The sequence below is a fragment of the Talpa europaea genome (genome assembly GCF_964194135.1).
Source record: "Talpa europaea genome assembly, chromosome: 10".
NCBI classification, from domain to species: Eukaryota; Metazoa; Chordata; class Mammalia; order Eulipotyphla; family Talpidae; genus Talpa; species Talpa europaea.
Genome location: NC_140077.1, coordinates 47,159,218 through 47,182,492, shown reverse-complemented (window position 1 = coordinate 47,182,492; position 23,275 = coordinate 47,159,218). Strand labels below are relative to the sequence as shown.

Genomic DNA, 23,275 nt, shown 5'->3' with positions numbered 1-23,275 from the left:
GGAGAACACAGAGAAATTATCCAACTTAAGAACAAATAAACCAACCAACCAATAGCATCAGTTGTAAATCTGAGTAGACAATTTTCCCAAAAAGATATACCAAAGGCCAACAGATACATGAAAAACAAAACAAAACAAAACAAAACAAAACAAAAAAACCCTTATCATCACTTCTAATAAGGGGGAAGTCAATCAAAACCTCAATGAAATATTATCTCATACTTGTAAGGATGGCATACATAAAAAAAAGACATCCACCAAGTGTTGGAGGGGATGGATAGAAAGAGGAAACTTATTATACTGTTGGTGCAATATTAATTGCTGCCTCCACTTTGGAAAGTGGTCGGGACTTGCCTCAAACAAACAAACAAAAAAACTAAAAATGAAAGTACCATGTGATGCAGCAGTCCCACCTGGGTTTCTATTCAAACTAACCATAACCATCAGTTTCAAAAACTGCATATTGGGCCTCCCTGGTGGCACAGGGGTTAAAGCCTCAGCACTATCAAGCTATCTCTAGCTACTGCAGTTTAAGTTTGATCCCCGCAGAGGAGCTAACACATGAGATGTGGCAGACGTCTCCTGTCTTGCCCATTGTTTCCCTCAGCTTGTTCTTCTTCCCACTCTGTTTCCGGTGAATCCTCTCAACCCCTACACCTCTGGCCTATACCCCAGTTCTTGCATGCATAAATGAAAATAAATCTTTAAATAAAAAATAAAAACCTGCATATCCCATATTATTTATTGTGGCACTATTTACAATTTCTGGGATATGGAAGCAACCTCTTTGTCCACTGGTTAAAGATTTGTTGTGCAATACTATTTAGCTATAAGGAAAGATGAACTGCCACCATTTAGAGCAAAATGGAAGGAACTTTTATGGGGATTAGATGAAGGGAATCCAGAAAGACAAAGACAAATATTTAATGATTCCACATATATAAATAGTATAAGGAAACAAGGGAGATGAACTGGCAAAACAAAATAATTATAAATATTAAAATAATTACAAACAAAATATATAGATGTTGATAACCAAACTCTGGTTACTAGGTAATGAGGGAGGTAGGTAGGAAAGGGTGAACAAAAGAAAAAGAAAGATTTGGCACCCTATTTAACCAGACTCACAGTCTTTTTTTAAAGATTTATTTATTTATACAAGAACCGGGGTACAGACCAGATGTGTAGGAGGGTGAGAAGATTCACCAGAGACAGAGCGGGGAACAGAACAGGCAGACTGACGAAATACACTGCTGAGGGGAGCAGCGGGTGAGACAGGAGTCTGCTGCACCATGTGGGTCTCTCCCTGGCTGACTGGGATCAAACCCATGCTCCAGAGGCTGTGGACAGCTTCACAGTGTGGCACTCAACTTCCTGCGCCACCAGCAGTCCCCAGATTCACAGTCTTAATAAAAAGGAACATTAAAAAAAAAAAAAAAGATACCAAGAGTCACAAAATTTAGTATCTCTCTGAGTGAGACTCTTTCCCTTTATAACATCTCCTGGCACAAACATACCTGGCCAGTAGGGAAAATTGGGTGAAATTCATAATCTGAAGCCCAAACAAAGAAGATGGCATGGTTGGGTTGAGATTTTGTATCAGATTTTGTTTGGCAAGGTTGAGATTTTGTTTGTTTTGCAGGCATGAGATGACAGATTAAGACACTCATGAGAGAGTGTTTTAATTATGGACCAAGGGTTCTAGGCTTTATAAGAAAAATGAGGTACTTAAGAAATTTGGTGGGGGGCCTCCCCTGGTGGCACAGCGGTTGAGCACTGGTCTGCGAAGCTGCCTGTAGCCTCTGCAGCGCTGGTTCAATCCCCAGCCACTAGCTAGGGTCCCACATGGCGCGCAGACCTCTCCTGCCGCCCGCTGCTCCCCTCAGCAGTGTATTTCATCAATCTGCCTGTTTCTCTTCTCCACTCTGGCTCTAGTGAATTCTCTCACCCTCCCGCGCTTCTGACTGTACCCAGTGCTTGTATAAATGAATAAATAAATCTTAAAAAAAAAAAAAGAAATTTGGTGTGGTAGGGAATGTTTCTAAGGCAAAAATAACATGATGAGGCTGAGCATAAGGCCTTAAAACCTTGTAAATTGAGAGAGTTGGACACAGGATCGGTAATTTATGATACGAGATGTGGAGGAAAATATCCCTATTATAGGATATACTCATCAAAGTACTCCAAGTGAGCAAATAAAGTCCATACTGTATTAATAAGTGTTCATAAACAGCAGGGATGACTCATAAAATTAGTTATATTCACAAAGGTCCATCCACTGGAATAAATCACTACAGTTGTTTTTTTAAACCAGTTATTTTAAAAGTCACTAGACCATTGATTTAGGATACAGATTATCACTGATTTTTTTTCTATAATTTTGTTTTCATATATAGAATTCAATATTGTTTATACAAATATTGATCCATCATTATCCCAAAGTAGTTATTACTTAAATTTCTGAAAGACTAGATATACAAATACACAACAGACAGTCTAAAAATAACAAAAGAGCTTTGAAGCATAATGTCTATAGCAATTAGTTCAAGAAACTAAATCACAGCCTCTGTAGCAATTAACACAGAATGGGTAGGACTTAGACAATGACTGTCAGACTAAATACATTTACTCCTGGTTTAAATTCAGAGATAACCATAGAACACAAAATATGCTCTTCTAACCAATCACATAAGATGCTCCACTCTAGTTACCCTACCTGCATGTTCCCTATATTAACAGCCTCTAGTCAGAACTACCTGAAATCTTCCCTCTTTTTTTCATTTTAAAACTTTTCTTCTTCCTCATCTTTCTTTGAGTCTCTGTCAAAAGCAAATGATGGTGACTGGCTCCTTTGCCACAGCAAGTTCTGAATAGTTTCAGTGAGTTCTCATTTGGGTGGTATTTGCAAGACCCCACAATTCTAATAGTTTAGTCCCCTGTACTCTAGGGCTATGTATAATTTTATAGTATCACCAGAAACTTCTGCAGATTCATACAATACAGGACTGTTCTCTCACCTGGAAATTGACATGACATAGCCAATTCACAAAATTCCCTGATAAATTCATAACAGACATTGAATACCAGATTTCAGGTGAAAAGTGTCTGTGCTAGGGCCTCCCCTGGTGGCGCAGCAGTTGAGCGCTGGGCTGCAAAGCTGCCCGCAGCCTCTGCAGCTCCTGTTTGATCCCCAGCCGCCAGCGAGGGTCCCACATGGCAGGACAGACCTCTCCTGCCACGCCCGCTGCTCCCCTCAGCAGTGTGTTTCATCGGTCTGCCTGTTCTGTTCCTCACCCTGGCTCTGGTGAATTCTCTCATCCTCCTGCGCTTCTGACTGTACCCAGTGCTTGTACAAATAAATAAATCTTAAAAAAAATAAGTGTCTGTGCTCACTCTCAGTTAATTTTAATAAACAATTACTAAGATGCCACATAAGCTGATTTTTTCTCATTATTTGTCATTTCAGAATATATGGAGCTTTTTTTTTTTTTTTTCCTATGTAAAAATAGTGGTCAGACAGAATGATTCTCCTTCAGGTTACAGCATTTCTCCTTGGGGTTACTGAATGTTTCCAAGATGCCATCAAGTAAAGAAAGCCAATTCTTTAGGGAGAAAATAGTCATGAAAAACGCAATGGTAACACATCATAATTACTTTTACAAAGGTAAAAAAGGTAGGCATTATTGTACAGCAAGGAAAAATGCTTCTTTTTATCTGATTCACACTTATTTTAAATATAAATTGAATTTCTTTAAAGTTGTAAGGTAAAAAGCCAGATTATATTTTTCAAAATTTTAAATGATCCACATTTTATACATTACATTGTCAATTATGTGCTATACTTATGTGTATATTTAATACATACAGGAAAGAAAGTTCTGTAGCCTTTTCAATTAAAGCAAACTAGATTTCTCGGCCTTTATAGCTTAAATCATAAGACAGACTTTAAAGGGGAAAAAATGAAATGTACTAATATGTCATTTCTTTTGCTGTGTGGGCTGAAACATTTAAACTATTTTTGCTGGTCACACATTATATACGCATTAAAATATAAATATTTTACTCCAGAAAACAAAATAAACTGTGTGTAAAGAGATTCTGAACAAACAAAAGGTCAAGATGCATCCTTAGAACACATGAATTTTATATATTCTAACGATTCTTTCAGAAAGGCTTTGGTTCTGAAGCCCTAGTTAAATACAGCCAAGTAAATTTCTACCCCCTCCTGCTGTTCCTTTTCTATTCAGTCTCTTGGGATTGTATCTTGGATAAGGAAAATGGGGTGAAAAAGTTTCTTAAATCCAATTCCAAGTCCTGTGGGGGGTATGCATAGGGTGAAAAACAAATGGTCCACCATTCTCAATCTAATTCCTCCCCTACTCTCTGCAGCTTCCTAGTGTAGTACATAGTGAACAACCACCACATTTTACATGACTATGCTTCTTGTTAATAAAAAAAATATACTAAAGTAAATGGGAAAACAGCATTTTATGACACTTCGAAAGAGAGAATTTATATATATTTTTTAGTTTTATAAAGTTTTAAATATGCATAGCTATTTTAAAGTCTATTCATTAGGCAGAGTAGGTACTAAATGATTGACTTTATTGATAAATATGACACTGTTTGCTATACCCCCTATTCTCACAGGTCACATTACAACAAGCCAAAATATCTACAATGAAGGAATTGTGATAGAATTAAAAAGCAGCCTATATATAAAACTGCTCAATTTAAGTCTCAGCAAAACATTATAGTGTCTGAGAGAAACTCTTGAAACAGAGTTGGGAGTGAAAAAATAGTGAAGAACAAAATTTCATTGATTTTAATATGACTGGAGATTTATAACAATTTATAAGAGCTAAAATTAAACTGAATGTGGATTTGTTCAAGCACAAAAGATTATCAGAGTCCAAAATTCAATTTTGTTACTCTACTTTTACTGCAATTTAAACATCCACTATTCCTGTTCTATGGATACATTTGGCAATGATACCTATAGACTGTGAGAAGTTTGGGCTGTTCAGCTTTTTTAAAACAAATAATATTATCTATTTCTCAATGAGTTATCACTCTGTGGAGTTGTGAATCCTCTTCTAACACCTTAGCTGCAGATTATGACACCCTCAAAGTCATTGGACATCCGTGCCAAAGTCATATTACAGCATTCTTTTCCAACTCAATTTTTAAAAATGTGGCAACAATAAAACATTAATTCCTTTAGGAGGGAGACAGAAGAAGGGCAGGAAAAACATTTTACAATTTTCCCTACTCCTTAGCACCTCCATTCTATCTCTAATGAATTCTATACCACCCCAACACACACCCCACACAAACGACACCTACAGACCATTCACTTAGTATAATGCCCTCCATATTCAACCTTATGTCATAAACAAAAGTGTTTCTCTTTCTTTTATGGCTGTATAATATCCCATTATCTATTCTATCATAAATAGAAATACAGATATCACATTTCATTCAACCAGCGTCAATGGGTACCTAGGTGGTTTCCATATCTTGGCTATTATGAATATTATTGCAGTGAATATGGGGTTGCATATATCTTCTTGAGAAATATTTTGTATATGAACTAAGAATTGGGCTCATTTTCTGTATCTTTTTTAGTGTGTAGTTTTGCATTCCACTGGTTTGAGTCTTCCTCTTCCCTAGGCAGATTACCTAATTCACATAGTTTTTCTTCCATCATTGTTATACAGTAAACATTCCTTAATGGAGATCATTTTTCCTGGATATATTGTGGTTCTCTCTTATTTCTCAAGGATCCTTAATATGTCTTACTTACATCTTTCTTCTCAATCAAAAGTGAAGATTCATTAACATTCTCAACCCTAGTCTCATTTAAGTTTTAAACTCTCTAGTTGGTGTTGTAAAATGTTAAGTCCAAGAACTGTGTTTTTCTTAAGTTTTGTTTATTACATATTTACACTTCTCTCATATTCATCAGCTGCTTTAATTTGCTGATTTTCTGCCCTCCATCACTATAGACTTAGGCAATGGCAGAGAACCAACAGCAGCTTTGTTAAAATTTGGTGTATATTTGTCTACTTAAAGGTAATTTATGGGGGAAGAGCTAATTAGACTTTTCTCCAAAGACATGCAGATGGCCTATAGCCATGTGAAAAAAATGCTCACCATCACTGTTGGTGGGAATGGAGACTGGTGCAGCTCCTCAGAAAGCAGTCTTGATTTTTATCAATATATTAAAAATAGATCTACCATATGACTCAGCAATGCCACACCTAGGTATCTATCCAAAGAATATAGAAACACTAATTAAAGAATATGTACACACCTATCTTCACTGTAACACTATTTATAATAGCCAAGTTAGAGAAACAACCTAAGTCTTTAATAATAGATGATTAGGTTAAGAAGATGTGCATTCTATCCACAAAGGAACACTGTATCACTACCAAAACAAACAAACAAACAAAAAACAAAACAAAACAAAACAAAAAACCTAAATCCTACTTTTGTGACAACATAGATGGAACTAGGGAGGATTGTGCTAAGTTAAATAAGGCAGAAGGAGACAGATATTGGATGGATTCCCTCCAATGTGGAATATAGATAAATGGGGCAAAACAGACTAAGATAACCACAAACATATCCTATGATTCTGAATGTAAAACTGAGGCTACCAGAGTGGGAGCAGGAAGGTGGAGAACAAAAGGGGGATGGATTCAAAACAGGGGAGGGAAGGGCATAAGGGACTATGGTGACGGTACAAGGGTAAAGGACTTGTACATAGTGGAGGACTATGGCTGCCTTGCTGGTAGGTGTGGTGTGGCAGCATACATGTGAACAGATGTGAACCTACACCTCTGAATCATATACACTATTGTAAATCACTATTACTCACAAAATTTGGTTATAATTGTTTTCCCCCAATTATCCATTTATATTTCAATATAATTTAAGAAATATCTATTGATATACAGAATTTTCAATGCAGTTCAGTCTGATAATCTCTTTTATGAGTTCTTCCTTTACAGTGTTTTAAAATATTTTCTCAATAATAATACCAGTGAAAGACTGATGTTCTTTTATTCCCATTTTTATGTTGTCAAAATGACATTTCATTACTCCATCTCAAGTTATTTTTGTATATAAAGTATGGTAATACAAATAAATAGTTTCCTAAGCATAATAAGTCTGCTTCGGAGTATTCTGTTCTCTATATTCTGTTCTCTATAGCTTTTATATTTATACCAAAAAATTATTTTGATTTTGTTGTTTTGTACATTTTGATACTCATAGGGTAAGCACTATATATTTCACTGTTCTTTGATTAGTTCAATAAAATGATATTTTGAAGCTATCATAAACATCTTCATTACTTTTAGAATATACTAGGATTCCTTCATGAAATCTAGAATATAGTATGATTCTTTCATGTCTCACAATGTATCTTCACATATCATTTCATTGTAATTTCAAATATATGTAGTTGACATTTCAGCAGCAAAATATATCATTAATACTGATGATTCAAAAGTCACTATTTACTAAAATTATGTATCTATGGAAGTAAACTATTCAGACATCTCCAATAAAGAAGAGAACTTAATTATCAATTTGTTTGAAAAAAGTATGCGGATATGATACACAGAGACGATTCCTGAGGAAGATGAAGATGGAGTGTATAGAGTGATTACTAAATTCACTCCTGGGCAGATTATGAGAAATTCTGCCATATTTGATTAAGCACCAACACATCTAGAACTGCATATTTATAATTTTCTAAATTGAAATAATTTTCTTTTTTACATATTTCTTATTTTATGTCATATATATTTTATATCATTCTTCCTTTTTGTACAATGGGTGCTTTCTCCTCTCAGATGTAATCCCTGTATAATCCCCACCACCAATTCACCTGTGCACCATCACCACAGTCCCTTATGCCCTTCCATTCCCTGTTTTGATCCCTCTCCCTCCCCTTCCCCTACAGAATGTCTCTGATACATAGTTGCCTGTTAATTTTGCTTTTTAATTTATTATAATTTATTTTCCTGATTTCTTATTTGGTTCCTCTACATTCCTTCTATAAGTGAAACTATCCAATTTCTTTTTTCTTTTTCTTTCTGGCTTATTACACTGAGAATAATCTCTTCCTTTCATATCCATCCATGTTGCTGTGAATGGCATGAGTTTATCTTTTTTTGATTGCTGAGTAATATTCCATTGTGTAAACATACCACATCGTCTTGATCCAGTCATCTGTTTTGGGGCATTTGGATAGTACATCATTTTCTTTTCTCCTACCTTTTGATTTTTCATGACTTCCACTCAGAGAAACTTGAGGTTTTACTAACATGACAAAAATTTCTAGCCATATATTATACATAATTTTCCACATATTTACCTTGTGAAGTCTGTCATCTCCATCATGATCATACACATCTTCTTTGCCAAAACAATAATATCATTGCTTGTATCATCCCATATCTCAATTTCAGCATCCAGTTTGCTCTTTACTTTCTTGAAATCAGCAACTTGCTCAGCAATCTTTTCCTTTTCTGCTTCAGGCAATTGAGTCATCTTAGCCTAAAACAAGTGATAATAAGATTTATAATCATTCCACTATGTCAAAAAACATTAATGTCTTATTGTAAGATGCTAATAAAACTTGTTCATTGACAAACACACATCATAGTTGTGTTGAAAAATCAAAATTTCCTAGGTTCAATTTTTTATATGAAAAATCTTTTGAATTTTCATTGTTTTCCCTAGAAGTACATTACATTTAGAATAACAATGTAGAATTTAACATCTGATATGTTTAAATCTCCTTGAGGTAAATGTGAGAGCTTACAAAATATTGTTATAAAAGCATATGCTTCATTTAATTATATATGCAAACAAATGGAAATCTAACATTTTTTTTAATTTGAAATAAGATTATATCTTATACATACACCTACACAGAGATATAGATCCTTACATAAATACTGAATATACACTGGTTTAAAAAGTAAAAATGTACAGTTATAAATCATGTGAGCACATACATAAAATCATAAAAACTATATCATAGGAAGAGTAAAAATATTATGAGCAGGGTTTATTAGGGAAGTTCCCTCCAAATAACATTTTGAGTTTTGAGGTCCTATTCTCCCATGTAAACTTGATGTGCTGGAATATTATTATTCTTTGTGTATGTAGTATTTTGAACAGTATACAATTTGCTCATCTTCCATTTACAATCTAAAATATAGGAAGGGCAAAAAAAAAATCTATACTCCTCAACTATCATATTCACAATTTCAGCACCTAAGACCTGGGATAATTTGTCAAATTGAAAAAGTCTTGATTTGGTAACATCAAGGCTGAAAAATTTTGCCAGTCTAGATATATTATCTATACTATAATAATCAGGCTGATATATAATCATCTATATTGTCAAAAAAAAAAAGAATCTATGCATAGTCTAAAAGTAGAATGAATACACAGGTCTGAAAGGGAGCATTTAAAAATGATAAAGCATACCCTTATGTGAAATTGATGTATTTTATTATCTATGTCACATAGAATATGTGACATCTGCAGTGACTATATATTGCTGGTGGATGCTAATCTCTAGAATACCTATACATGGGGAGATAAGAAGAAATCACCTCAAAAAGCTTTGCAATATTTTGTATACTACCTTACGAATATTTAGAACACATTGTATCAATAGTGTACAATAGTAGAAAAGGTTAATGATGACATGAATAGAAAGAATGAGCAATGCAAAATCCAACTAAAAAATAAAACTCAAAGACCCAACATCAAGTCTTTCATTTATTACACTGATAAAATTAATTCAGAGTTTAAAATAACTTGGTTTCGGGCCTCCCCGGTGGCGCAGCAGTTGAGCGCTGGCTTGCGAAGCTGCCGGCAGCCTCTGCAGCGCTGGTTTGATCCCCGGCTGCTCCCCGGCCACGGGTGGAGGGTCCCGCATGGCGCGCAGACCTCTCCTGCCGCCTGCTGCTCCCCTCAGCAGTGTGCTTGGGTCCTTCTGCCTGCTCTGCTCCCCGCTCTGGCTCTGGGGAATTCTCTCCCCCTCCCGCACTTCTGACTGTACCCAGTGCTTGTATAAATAAATAAATAAATAAATCTTAAAAAAAATAATAAAATAAAATAACTTGGTTTCTATAAAATATTAAGATACCCATGCTTCAGTTCTTACCTAGTAAAGAAAATAATGACGTTTTTCTGACTTGAATTAATGCTTGACATATGGTGACTATCCAATAAATGATAGCTATTTCTTATTCAATAAAATATTGTCAAATATACTCATAAATGTACAATTTAAATTAGTTTTATTTTCATTATTTATCTTTGAAGAATTAAATTAAGTTGTGTGACATTAGAATTTTAGTTGATGAACTGTACAGGTGACTCTTCTTTAGGATTTGGAAACAGTTTACAGTTTCTTTTCTCAGGAAATGTGCCCTCAGTGATACATAGATTGAAAGACGAGACATTTTTATACTGCTGACATATGGCAAGGCATGCAAATGAAGACACAGCTCATTTATATCTTAAATCAATAATATGCAAGTGCATTATGTAAATTATAAGCTACCAACCCATTAGACTAGCTCAAAAATAGAAATAAATTTTCTGTCTTGACTACTAGTCACTATCATTTTCTCTATTTTCAAAAGAAGAGAGTTTAACATTCTCAAATAATAGTTTCAGTTAGGGTCTGTTTTCTCAGTTTTATCTAACAGTATATAAATTCAAGACTTTGGATCTTAATTTTGAAGTACCTCATAGAAAACTCCTCACTGTCATCAAAGTAAAGTTACAAGTATTCAAGAGAGGATTTGATTACACGTATTCTAAAGTCTGTCCCTTGGAATACAATTTCCAATGTGACCTTGAGGAGAGTCACTTAACCCTACTGTCTATGTTTCTGCAGAAACAAAATGACAGTAATTGCAACTGCTACCCACCTGCCATGCAGGAAACACAGTCGATTATTGGATAACATTGAATCTGACCCTGTCATGAACAGGAATCTCATCGGTTGCACTCGATTTCCTTAATAACATCTCAACTCACATGGTGAATTACAATTGACAGACATTTACTTCTGACAAGATAAGGACCCAAAGTTGGGCAATAATTTACAAAATTAAAATGTTCTAGAGAATTCTGACTCACAAGGAGAACAAGAGCAAAACATTAAATTATGGACTGACACCTTTACTGAAGGTTTTTAGTGCTTCTATGAATGATTTATTATATGCCATCAATCAATTTCACTCACTATGAAAATTTCAAAACAAGACTTAAAAGAATGCTTGACATTTAGGAGTTCCGGGTAAAATTTCTTACTGGATTATTTTGTATATGGTAAGCAAAGAAACTGGCATACAAACTTAATAAAACTCAGTTAAATTAAATCTCTAATGTTATCACTAGTTGACTCTATGCCTCAGCTCTACAGAGTAGAAATCTGATATAAATAGCCACAAAGTCTTTGAATCACTGCCATCTAAATGAGCTTAACTGTATGTAATTGATTTTGGAATCTGTTGCCAAAGACAATGAAACCAGCTAATATTTATGTGACATTTTAGACACTTTACATATATTTAAACTTTAACCTCCATTGCAGCTCTGTGAGGTAAGTATTACTATTTTATCCTGATTTTATGGATTATAAAGTTGAGTATTCAAATGTTTAGTGATTTTCTCAACTGGTAGAACCAGGATACAAATCCAAAGACTCTGGCTCTAAAGCTATCACCATGCCAACAACACCAGCAACATTGCCCATAACATGCCAAAATATCTACAGTCTTTTTGATGGTATTTCTCTGCCATGTCCTATGCTTTAGAAGGTAGGATTATATTTGCCAAAACATAATCACATATTTTTCAGTATCTAAATTTTCTGATCTAGAAACTGAAAATAATTCTTATTTATCTCACAGGCTGCTTTAGAAATTAAATGAATTAATGTCTATGAACACAATTTTTAATTCATAAATGCTACCAAATGGCAACTATTGCTTACACAAATAGTTTTACTACTTCATTCTATGCAGTGATTTTCAGAATTTTATTTCCAATGTCATTCTTCTCTTTTCAAGCAAACGCTATACTCTCCCATTAGATTATTAGGCATTTCCAAATATATATGTCATTTACAACTTTAGTCTAAAATAGGGGCTAGCAGACATTTTTTATAAAAGGCAAGTTAATATCTATCTATCTATCTGTCTATCTATCTATCTATCTATCTATCTATCTATCTATATACACACACACACACACATATATACATTTTGTTTGTGTTTTTCAGGTCATACATACTACCCTATCACATTACCCAACTCTGCTGCTATTGCATTGCAAGAATAGCCATAGATAGTGCAAGCTAACAAGCATCACTGTGTTCCAATAAAACTTTTTATGGACACTGAAATTTGAGTGTCATATAATTTTCATGTGCCATAAATATTATGTCTATTTCCAAATATTTTTAACCAGTTGGAAATATAAAAAAAAAAATCTTAGTTCAGAGACTGTACAAAACAGTTGTGAATCAGATCTGATCTGTTGGCTATAGTTTATCAATGCCTGCCAAATCTATTTTTGATTTAAAAAATAGATCTACCATATGAGACAGTGATTCTACTCCTAGGTATCTGAAGAACAAAAAGCACTACGTTAAATGGATAAAAGCACTTCTATGCTCATTGTGCACTATTTTCAATAGCCAAGTTATGGGAAAAAAATCGAAGTGCTGAAACAGAGATGAATGGATTAGGAAGCTGTGGTATATATACTCAATGGGATACTTAGATTGGCTATTAAAAAATAAGATACCATTTGTGACATGGCCCTACAGGGGATTATGCTAAGCTAAGTAAGTCAGAAAGAGATAGACAAGTACTAATTATTTCATGTATATGTGGAATGTAGAGAAACAAAACAAAGTGTCAGATAAAGACCAAGAACTAGGGGTGCCTCGGTGTTGTGTATGTGTGGTAACATACTCCTGAAGGGTGTGATCATATATCTCTGAATCATATACAACATTATAAACCAATGTTGCCTCAATAATTTCTTTAAATTTTAAAAAAGAAATTGAAGAAATATAAAAACAGCACATAGCCTGATAGAACAAAGGGATAATTCAATAAGTAAATACTATGAAGGCTGAGAAACTCTAAAAACAGGTGCTACAAGTCCATTTATTTTATTTACAACAGTATTATTACAGAAGTAAGTGGAAAATTATTAACTTTTACTTTGCACACAACTACACTAAGTCTGGTTACCTGAAATCCATGCCCGGTTTACAGTAAATTGGAAGGAGATGGGAGTTCTGCTACTATGATCCAAGAAAGGAGAAGAAAATCTATTAAAGAGGAGACAAAGCTCAGATAATTGGGAGCCTTTCAGTTTATGAATAATCTTTCCTACTCATACCACCACATCTCTATCATATCTTATATTATAGCATAATCCAATTATGTTTGGTCATAATACTCACAATGAGTCATCCACAACATCATCTCCCACCATTTGCTTACTTTCTACTATAGAGCAAATTTATATGGCACCATACTTGCTCCCAAGGAGTTTTAAACCTTTTGGTGAAAAATCATCAAAATATATTTAGAAAATTTTGGTTGGTAAACGAGGATATATGGAACATAATTTGAAAATCAATTCTAGTGACATTGTTTTATAAATTTAAGAATATATATTTTGGTCTAAAATAACTTGTTCCATAAGAGTTCAATGATGTTAGTGTTTTACTAAATAAGATTTTCATGGTGTGAGTTTTCATGATCATTTATAACTAATTAAAATATTTTGTTAAAGATAAAATCTTAAAACAGTATATTGATAATATAACATAAAAATATATATGAGAAAAAATCTTGTCTCTGCTAATCTTTTGCATAATTTCTTCTTCATTTACTTTTATAATGTACATAATTTCATAAAATGTCTTTATGTATTAAATTAATAACTGAATCAATTGAGTTATGGACTATGTAATCACAGAAAAATATTTATATTTTTGTATAATACATTTATATTTTTTGTATAATTTATTTACCATTTGCCAGCTTTTTGAAAAAGTAAAAAAAATATTTTCTATCAATTTGGAAAATCCACAACTACAAACTTTTGTGACTACATTACTGAGTGTTAATATTTCTGTTCGTTTGTAATCAAACATTCATGGTCATCTATTTTTTCCATATTTTGAAATTTAAATAAAATTTATTCAAGGCCCTTATCATATAGTCCTTGAGAATTCCAAATCCCCTAAGAGCTCTCTGCACTTCTGTGAGCTTACATCCCAAAAGCCATCTTTCTACCTGCATTTCGCCATCACTATTTCTTTCACTCTCATTTGTCCATGCTACGTATTACTTACTCATTATATTGTGGAACTAATTTTAATATCTACTAGTTACCACCCAGGTACCAAAATGAACTTTGTCATGTCCAAATATAATGCTAGATGATCAAATTTCAGAAGAACAGAGTTTTCCATTCCAGCTCAATGAACACCCATTTCTCCAATTTATTGACATAGTAGTAAGTCTTAGAAAAGTAAAATTGCCGAACAACAATTGAACAACAGGTTTCAAAAGTGTGCCTTGAAGATGCAATACCAGACTATCCCCACAAGAACAGAACTACCATTACAATGGTATTAATTTTGTATACTCTTGCAGTCTGCAATGCCTTGAAACTTACCTAAAACTGAATGTGATTTCTAAAATTCTAGATTCCCTATTAAAATGAAGGCACACTTCTGAACTAAAAAAAATGTAATTATAAGGATAGTATCTAAAGCACATTTCCTAAATAAATATTTCCTTAACTTTTGAATTTTTGGAATGAAGGAAAAAAATCATTCTTAAACAATAACTTATTTTCATCAGTTGAATATTTTATTTGCATGCACACTGCATATTTCTATTTTCTCTAAGCCTCTTAAGCTAAAGACAAATTGAACAAATCTCCCAGTGAATTATAAACTGTTTTCCCAGAGACAAAACTATAATAAAAAAATAAAATATTTGGGAGAATATATAAAATATAACATAAAAGGCATCTTTCAGTGCTATGTATCTATTATCTAATCATCAATCTACTTACATGTTTATTTGTATATTGACTTAATATGATGCATAAGAATCCAACTAAACTTCCTTGGGATCTTATAAGACAGAGCACAGGCACACTGATTTAAAATTGGTCCCCAGAGGCCAAGACATTCTGAACTCTCCTGACAAGAATCATCAGAAACAAACCCAGTAAACAAGTAAAGTCATGCCAAGAAAATATCCCCTTAAAGACAACCAGAAAGCAACTAAATATCTCATTAATATTACATCAGCTTATTACCAGAGGGTACATGGTTATTCATGTACTTGCATTATTAAAGATTGTTAGCCAAAAGTTCATTGTATTGGTGGAATTAATAGGAGTATAGAGCTTTAAACACCACAGATTCAGAGTGCATAGATGCTACTGACCACATCATTGTGGAAGACAAATACAGGAAGCTCCAGACTTTGGGGGTGGGGGGCACATCTCTCTAGTTCTCACACACTGAGATGGGAGGGACTGAGGTGCCACCTCCCCAGAGGCTAAGGGTCATGATATGATATTGAATACCCATGAATTGTTACAGTCATAGTGTGAAGGTACACTGAAGTACATAGTGTGAGGTACACTGAAGCCCCTCTCCCTAATCAGAAGGAAAAGCATGAAAGGTTGTACTCAACATAAAGTATCTGCTGCTACCATTTACAAGACCAGCACTACAGCTCTGTCTAGCAGGGCACTTAGGAGAAGTATAAGAATTAGCAGGGGAAGGACAAGATTCTTGATGATGTACTAGGACTCCTATAAGCTCCTCAGAAGACAAGAAGAGCTACAGACTGTCAAGGCTTAGAAGGCCTTGAAATTCGAAAATTTCAGCAGTTGCAAGCATCAGGTTTACTCTGCTCTCCTTGCTCCTTCAAGATCCAGTGACGTCTGTATTTGGTGAATGCTGTACCAGTTGCAGTCAACTGTAGCGCAGCATGGAACAGGGATATTGCCCCATGGACTTTGTGCTCAGATAACGATAGGTCCTGTTATAATGGGAGAGGGTACAAAGAAGGATTTTAGGGCCAGGCTATTCCCCTTACCTCCAGATGGTCACTTAAGGACACCCCCCTCCCCTCCCCAAACAGGCTCCTTTATCCAAACACAACTTGAGTCCCTGAAGAACAAAACAGAACTCCAAAATGAGAACCATAGTGCCACCTACTGGAAAAAAAACAACAAATATCAAAAAAGGTAGAACTGTGACTGAACAAACAAGACAGATAAACATTCGGGATAAATCCATAATGACACAGAAATGGGAAGTGTAATGGACAGTGAATTCAAAATAACCATTGTGAAGGAAATCAATGAAATTCATCGAATGCATGCTAACATATTGATGAAATTAAATAGGAAACACAAGATTTTTTTACACAAAGAAATTTAAACATATACAAATATTCCAAACAGAAATGCTGCTAATGAAAACCCCGATGATTTCAATGAAAAAAATCCAAGGAAAGCATAATAAGGAGGTTGGATTGCAGAAATATAATAATAATAATAAAGCTAAAATTATAGTAATAACTCACTTTCAAAAGCAGAGAGAAATTAGAAGTAGTAAAAATTAGGAAACTAAGAATTGTCAGAATTGACTAGGAGATGGGAATATTGTCTATACTAGAAGGCAAAGAAAAAGAAAAAGGAACTGATAGATGATTCAAAAAATGAATTGTTGAGAATTTCCCAAACCAATGGAAAGAACTAAACATAGACTAGCAGAAAGCTGAAAGAACACACGAATTTCTAAATACAAAAATAGCTAAACAAGGACACATCATTAAGTCAGCAAAAGTCACGGATACAAAAAAATTACTAAAGGTTGGCCAGGGTAAACTATGTAATTTACAAAGGCATCCCAAATATGGCTATCATCAGATTTTTCAGCAGACTTTCTTTAGAAGAGAAGAGAGGAATGATATTTTCACAATTTCACCCTAAAATCCTCTATCCTATGAAAGTATCATTTAGCTATGATGGAGAAATAAAGTTTTCCCCCCAATAAATAAAAAAAAATTAATAGAATTTAGCAATATCAGACTCACCCTTTTAGAAATGTTGCAATAGTTTCTCCATTAAAAGCACAAAAACTTAAGCACAGGGATAAAGAATAATACAGAATTAGAAACTTCAACAACACCAAAATGAGATAAACCAACAGAGGAAAGAAAACATCAGTATTTGTCTACTCAAATGATGACAACTTGATACAAACAATAAAAAAACCTACTTTAGATATAGTTTGATATAAACCTTCCAGTAACTAAAACCCAAAAAGCTAGAGCAGAGACATTTAGAATAAAAATGAAGAAAATGAGACAATCACTAGTGAAGACCATCCAAATGAAAAGGCAAATAGAAATACACACAAAAAAGTTAACTATAAAACAAAAATATAAAGGCAGTGATTATGCCCCAAATATATAAATGTGAATAGACTGAACTCACCAATCAAAAGAAAAAGTGACAGGTTGGATAAGAAAACTTGATCCACCTACATTATACATACAAGAGTCCCGTAGCAGATCCCATGACAAAAACAGAAATAAAAGATTGGAAAAAAGTCTTTCAAGTCAATAGCACCAAGAAAAAGCAGGAACTATTATTCTAATATCTGATAAATGGAACTTTCGACCAAAAAAAGATAGTCACAAGTTTGGGTACTCTATATTGCCCAAGGCTGGCTCAACTCATCAAGAAGACATAACTGTCATTAATATTTAAACACACAATAGAGGTACATTGAAATGCATAAAACAATTATTAATAGATAAGAAAAAAAACAACAAAATAATAGTAGGTGATCTTAACATACAATGTGCATGTATGAATAGATAATCCTAAAAAAGATATAATGACCTTAAATGAAGTAATGGAGCAGATGAACTTAATCGACATTTACAAAAATTTCCATCCCATGAGAAATATACAGTCTTCTCAAGTGTACATGGCCTATTCTCAAGGATAGTTCATATATTGGGACACAAAAAAAGACCTACTGCATATATTAGGATTGAAAACATTGTCATACATCTTTCCTGCCACAAAGGTATAAAGCTAGGATTCAACCACAAAAAGAAACTGGAAACATTCCAATACATGGAGACTAAAAAGAATGCTTCTAAATAAATCTTGGGCCAATGAAGAAATCATAAAAGAAATTTAAAATTATCAGGAGACTAACAAAAGTGATGAATTACTATATCCTATGAAATTTGGCAAAAGCAGAATCAAGAGGTAAGTTGGTAGATATTCAGACCCACATCAATTTAAAAAAAAAAAAAACTCAAATAAACAGTCTAAACTCACACATAAAGGAACTAGGGAAAAAAAGAGGAAACAGAATAAAAATTAGTAGAGATTAAAATTTGAGCAGAAATAGAATAGAAACCAAAAAAACTAAAGAGAAAAGTTGATAAAATCAAGAACTGGTTCATTGAAAGAATTAACAAAAGTGACAAACCTTAACTAGACTTACTGAGAAAAAAAAGAACAAACCCTAATGAAAAGCACTAAAAATAAAACTGACAAAGTTCCAACAGATACCATAGAAATACAAAAGATCATAAGAGGCAACTATGAATATACATATGCCAAAAAAATGGACAACTAGGAGAAATAGAAAAAAATTTAGAATTATATATACTTCTAAGATTCAACCAGTATGAGATAGATGGTTTGAACAGATCAAACACAAGCACACAGCTGAAAGAGTAACCAAATGTTTCCCTAAGAGGGAAAAGAGAGAGAGAGAGAGAGAGAGAGAGAGAGAGAGAGAGAGAGAGAGAGAGAGAGGAGAGAGATCAGACTGCCTCACTAGTGAAATTCACCAAACTTTCAAAGAAGGTCTGATACCTATCCCTCTCAAACTTTTCCAAAATTCCAAAAGATTGATGTAGGGTTAGAACCCACACACATTTTACGAGGCCAAAGTTACCCTGTTAACAAAATTATACAAGGACAGTGCCCCCCCCCCCCAAAAAAAAAAAATAAAGACTATATAATGGGGAAAGGAAAGTCTCTTCAATAGATGGCACTGGGAAACTTGGACAGAAACATGCAAAGAAAAAAAAATACTAGATCATTATTTAACTTCACACACAAAAATTAATTCAAAATGTATTAAAGACTTGGACATAGGACCTGAAATCATAAAATGCATGCAAGAAAACATGGGCTTTACTACTGTACATCAACCTCAGAGATACGTTTGGGAACTCAATTCCAATGGTAAGGAAAACAAAACCAAAAATAAACAAATGAGACTATATCAAACTAAAAAAGGTTTTCTACCAGTAAAGAAACCACCACATACACAAGGCAACTTGGGATAAGATATTTGCAGATCATACATCAGACAAGGATATAATTCAACAACAATTAAAAAAAAAAAACAATAAAAAAATGGGCAAAAGACCTAAGTAGGCACTTCTCCCATGAAGACTTACAGGTGGCCCACACACAAATGAGACCTCACTTATTATAAGGGAAAGATAAATCAAAATCAAAATGAGAGGCTAGCCTATTTCCAAAAGATAGGAAACAAGTGTCAGTAATGGTGCAGAGAAAAAAATAAAACACTCACTCATGGTTGATAGGAATGCAAATTGGTGCAGCATCCATGGGAAATGTTATAGAAATTCCTTAAAAAACTATAAAATGAAAATGTCATATGATCTAGCAAATACCACTTCTTAGGTATTTATTGAATATTATGAAAACACTAATATGAAAATATTTATGCACTTCTATGTTAATAGTAGCATTATTCATAATAATCAAGTTATGGAAACAACCTAAATGCCCACTGACAGGTCACTGGATAAGAAATTGTGAGATAGGGGGCCTCCCTGGTGGCGCAGCGGTTGAATGCTTTGCTGCGAAGCTGCCTGCAGCCTCTGCAGCGCCGGTTCGATCCCCAGCTGCCAGGCGAGTGTACCATATGGCTCACAGACTTCTCCTGCCACACCTGCTGCTCCCCTCCGCAGTGTACTTCGTCAGTCTACATGTTCTGCTCTCCGTTCTGGCTCTGGTGAATTCTCTCACCCTCCCGTGCTTCTGACTGTACCCAGTGCTTGTATAAATAAATAAATCTTAAAAAGAAATTGTGAGATATATCTCCACTCAATGGAATATAACTTCCAAAAGAGATGAAATTGTGACTTTTGGGACAATATGCATGAATATTTAGGTGATTATGCTAAGTGAAATAAGTCAGAATGTGAAAGATAGTTACCAGATTGTTTCACTCATTTGTGGAATATGGATAATGAAAGAAAGCAAACTGGCAAAATACAACAAAACAACTCCTAGACTCTGTGAAAAATATGGTGGTTACCAGAGGGAAAGCTATTGGGGTTAGCAAGAGGGTATAGAGGAGCAATATGACAGGGTATTGGCACTGGAAATTTGATGGAGGGTGAGTGAAACGTGTACATAATGATGTGTGAAGCTCTATTATAAGATTATACATGTAAACCGAAAGAAAAACTATTATAAAATTTCCTAAAATTTAGGAAATTTCTAAAGAACTAGAATAAAACTTCTAAATTTATCAAGCTTTCTACATTGTGAATAGTTTCTTATATGTCAATTAAAGCTTTTTTAAAAAATAGAAATGAAAAATAAGAAAAGAGACATCAAGTATTCCTCCATCAGAAAGTGATAATTCCTTCCATGTGCTGTTCATGAGCATTTACAAAGAGGAGAAATTGTGAAAAATAAAAATAGAACTTACTGAAGAATTCCTTCAAAACAGTTTCTTTATGAGACTCCCAAGATTGAGCCTTATATTTCAAAAGAACACACACACACACACGGATGTTCGCTACAAGATAGGCCAAGCAAGAATAAAATTGGCTATTCATCACAAAATGTTGGATTCTTATTCAGAATTATTAGCAAAATTATTATGCTAATAAGAAATAAATCACTGGGAAAATAGATGAGGAAGGGGAGAAGGATTAAGTGATATGAGGTAGAAACGTCATGATGGAGAAAGCACTGAGATGAATATCTCATTAACTGTCTGGCCTACTTTGGGCTAGTTATTTTACTTCCAACACACATTTTCCATATAGGAAACTAAGAATTGGTGCCTGCTGGTGTAATTTAACCAGTTGTCATCCAATCACTGGACCATAGCAGTTCCCAAAGTACAGTTCTCCAGCACCTGAAGGAAATTACAGATTGTGTAATGAGATGACAATATAGGGTTTTGAATAATTTTGTTTCATCATTTATAGTATAACGTTATTGTTGGTATTTCTTGTTTGATTTTCTTTTTTACTATCAAGAGAAAAAGGGAAAAGACTGTAGGAGAGGGTTCCCTTGCGGTCACCATGTTGGTATGTTTTTTTTTACAATTCAAACAGTTCTCAAGGATACTAAGCTTAAGTGCTAAAAACAGCTGGCTCACATATATGTATCATTACACCACTTATAGTTTTCATAATTCTGCAAATATCACAAAGTTTTGATATATGCATACTTCTTCCTGTATTGCATTGTCAGATGTAAAAGGACTCCTTCCTCTACACACAATGCACATAATTCCTTTTTTTTAGCCTGTTTCATAAAAAATATTTTACATGAATACATATGCAAAACATTGGCACAATCACTGCAGGAGATTCAAAACATGTAAAACCCTCCTTTGCTGCTGCAATCGTGAGAACACAAGGCTAGTAGTAACACCTACCCCACGTCACCACTAACAGTACATGGAGTATATAAACTAATCCATATGGTGAGAACACACACTGAAATTAAATAAACAAAACATAATTCTTCTTGTCTTCTGAATGTGAATTTGGAGAGGTAAACATCTGGATGAGAAAGGCACCAAGCAGCACACCAGGTTATTTTGAGTAAAATTCCTTTTAGAAAATAGAATCGAGACTGCTTAAGAACCAGCATTTGAAGCATGAGCCTAACTTAGTATTGAGACAGGATGTAGATGAAGCTATATCTATGATGTGAACAAATAAATAGTAAAGTTAAGGCCTAACTGAGTAAGTTTTCAAAGGTAAAACTCCAGGGTATTTGGAAGAACCTTTGTGATATATATTATTTCTACTGCAGCCTTAATACGAGCAACTCACAAACAAAATCTATAGTAATTAGAAACATTTTCAAAACAAAAGATAGAAAAAAATTTTTCCAAAAGTACTCAAGAATGGGATTACATAGGACTGTCAGATTAAAAAACAAAAATGGGGATAAAATATTTGTTGGAAATAATTTGATTTCACCAAGGCCAAAACATACACAATTCAAAGCCAAAAAATGTGGAGAGAAATTTTACCCTAAAAAATTTGCCATTCAGTATCAGTATCATTTTATTAAAACAGGCTATGGTCAGGTCCCTAGTCTCAGGTTCAATCAACCCAAATAGAAAATGGGTGCCATGTAGTTAGGTCTATTTTTTTCCCATGTTATTATTCTATGAACTATACATTATATTTGGTAATATAGGTAATCTAGAGATAACTTAAGGTATACAGGAGGACATATAAAGTTTGTGTTCAAGATTAAGACATTTGATATAAGGGACTTAGCATCCATGGATTTTTGGTATCTGCAGGGATCCTGGAGTCAGTTCCCTTGGATATTAAGGAATGACTATATTTTAACATCAAACTATTTAGGAAAGACAAAATTTCCCAAGATTGCATGGGACAGACCTCACAACAACCTGTAAATGTTATGTCAGTAATATAACAGTTCAGAAATCTGCCTTACACTATAGTTTTGGCCAAGAGCCAGCAGACACTAACTCAGATTGCTTCTCATGTGCAGGCCAGATTGCTGAGCCTGCAATATCTGCTATGTTTGTCTGTCTTTTCACTTGTATTTTGCTTTCAATCATTCTCAACAATTATAATTTAGCAATACGACTGCAGTGGTAAAGTTCTATGTTATCAATTAGGAACAGACTGAAAATTGGTTACTAAACTGCACTTTTATCACTTTGACATTCATCCCATTTGCTTATTAGTTTGTGTCTGAAGGTCCTGACATTAGAGTCAATCAGGAGGAAATGCTATTTGTTATTTGGAAGGAAAAGAATATTTCACCAGTTTGAGAACTAGTGGTCTCCATCGAAAGTGAG

At 34.1% G+C, this 23,275-nt stretch overlaps 1 protein-coding gene across 1 annotated transcript in view; it reads right to left on the bottom strand.

Moving 5' to 3' along the window:
- Positions 1 to 23,275, bottom strand: part of CTNNA3 (catenin alpha 3) — a gene marked incomplete at both ends in the record, with an annotated part of 1,381,762 nt that overhangs the window by 96,950 nt on the left and 1,261,537 nt on the right. The window contains one exon of the mRNA XM_084245749.1: positions 8,393 to 8,574. Within this exon, the coding sequence (XP_084101875.1) occupies positions 8,393 to 8,574 (182 nt within the window). The remainder of the gene's footprint in view (positions 1 to 8,392; positions 8,575 to 23,275) is intronic.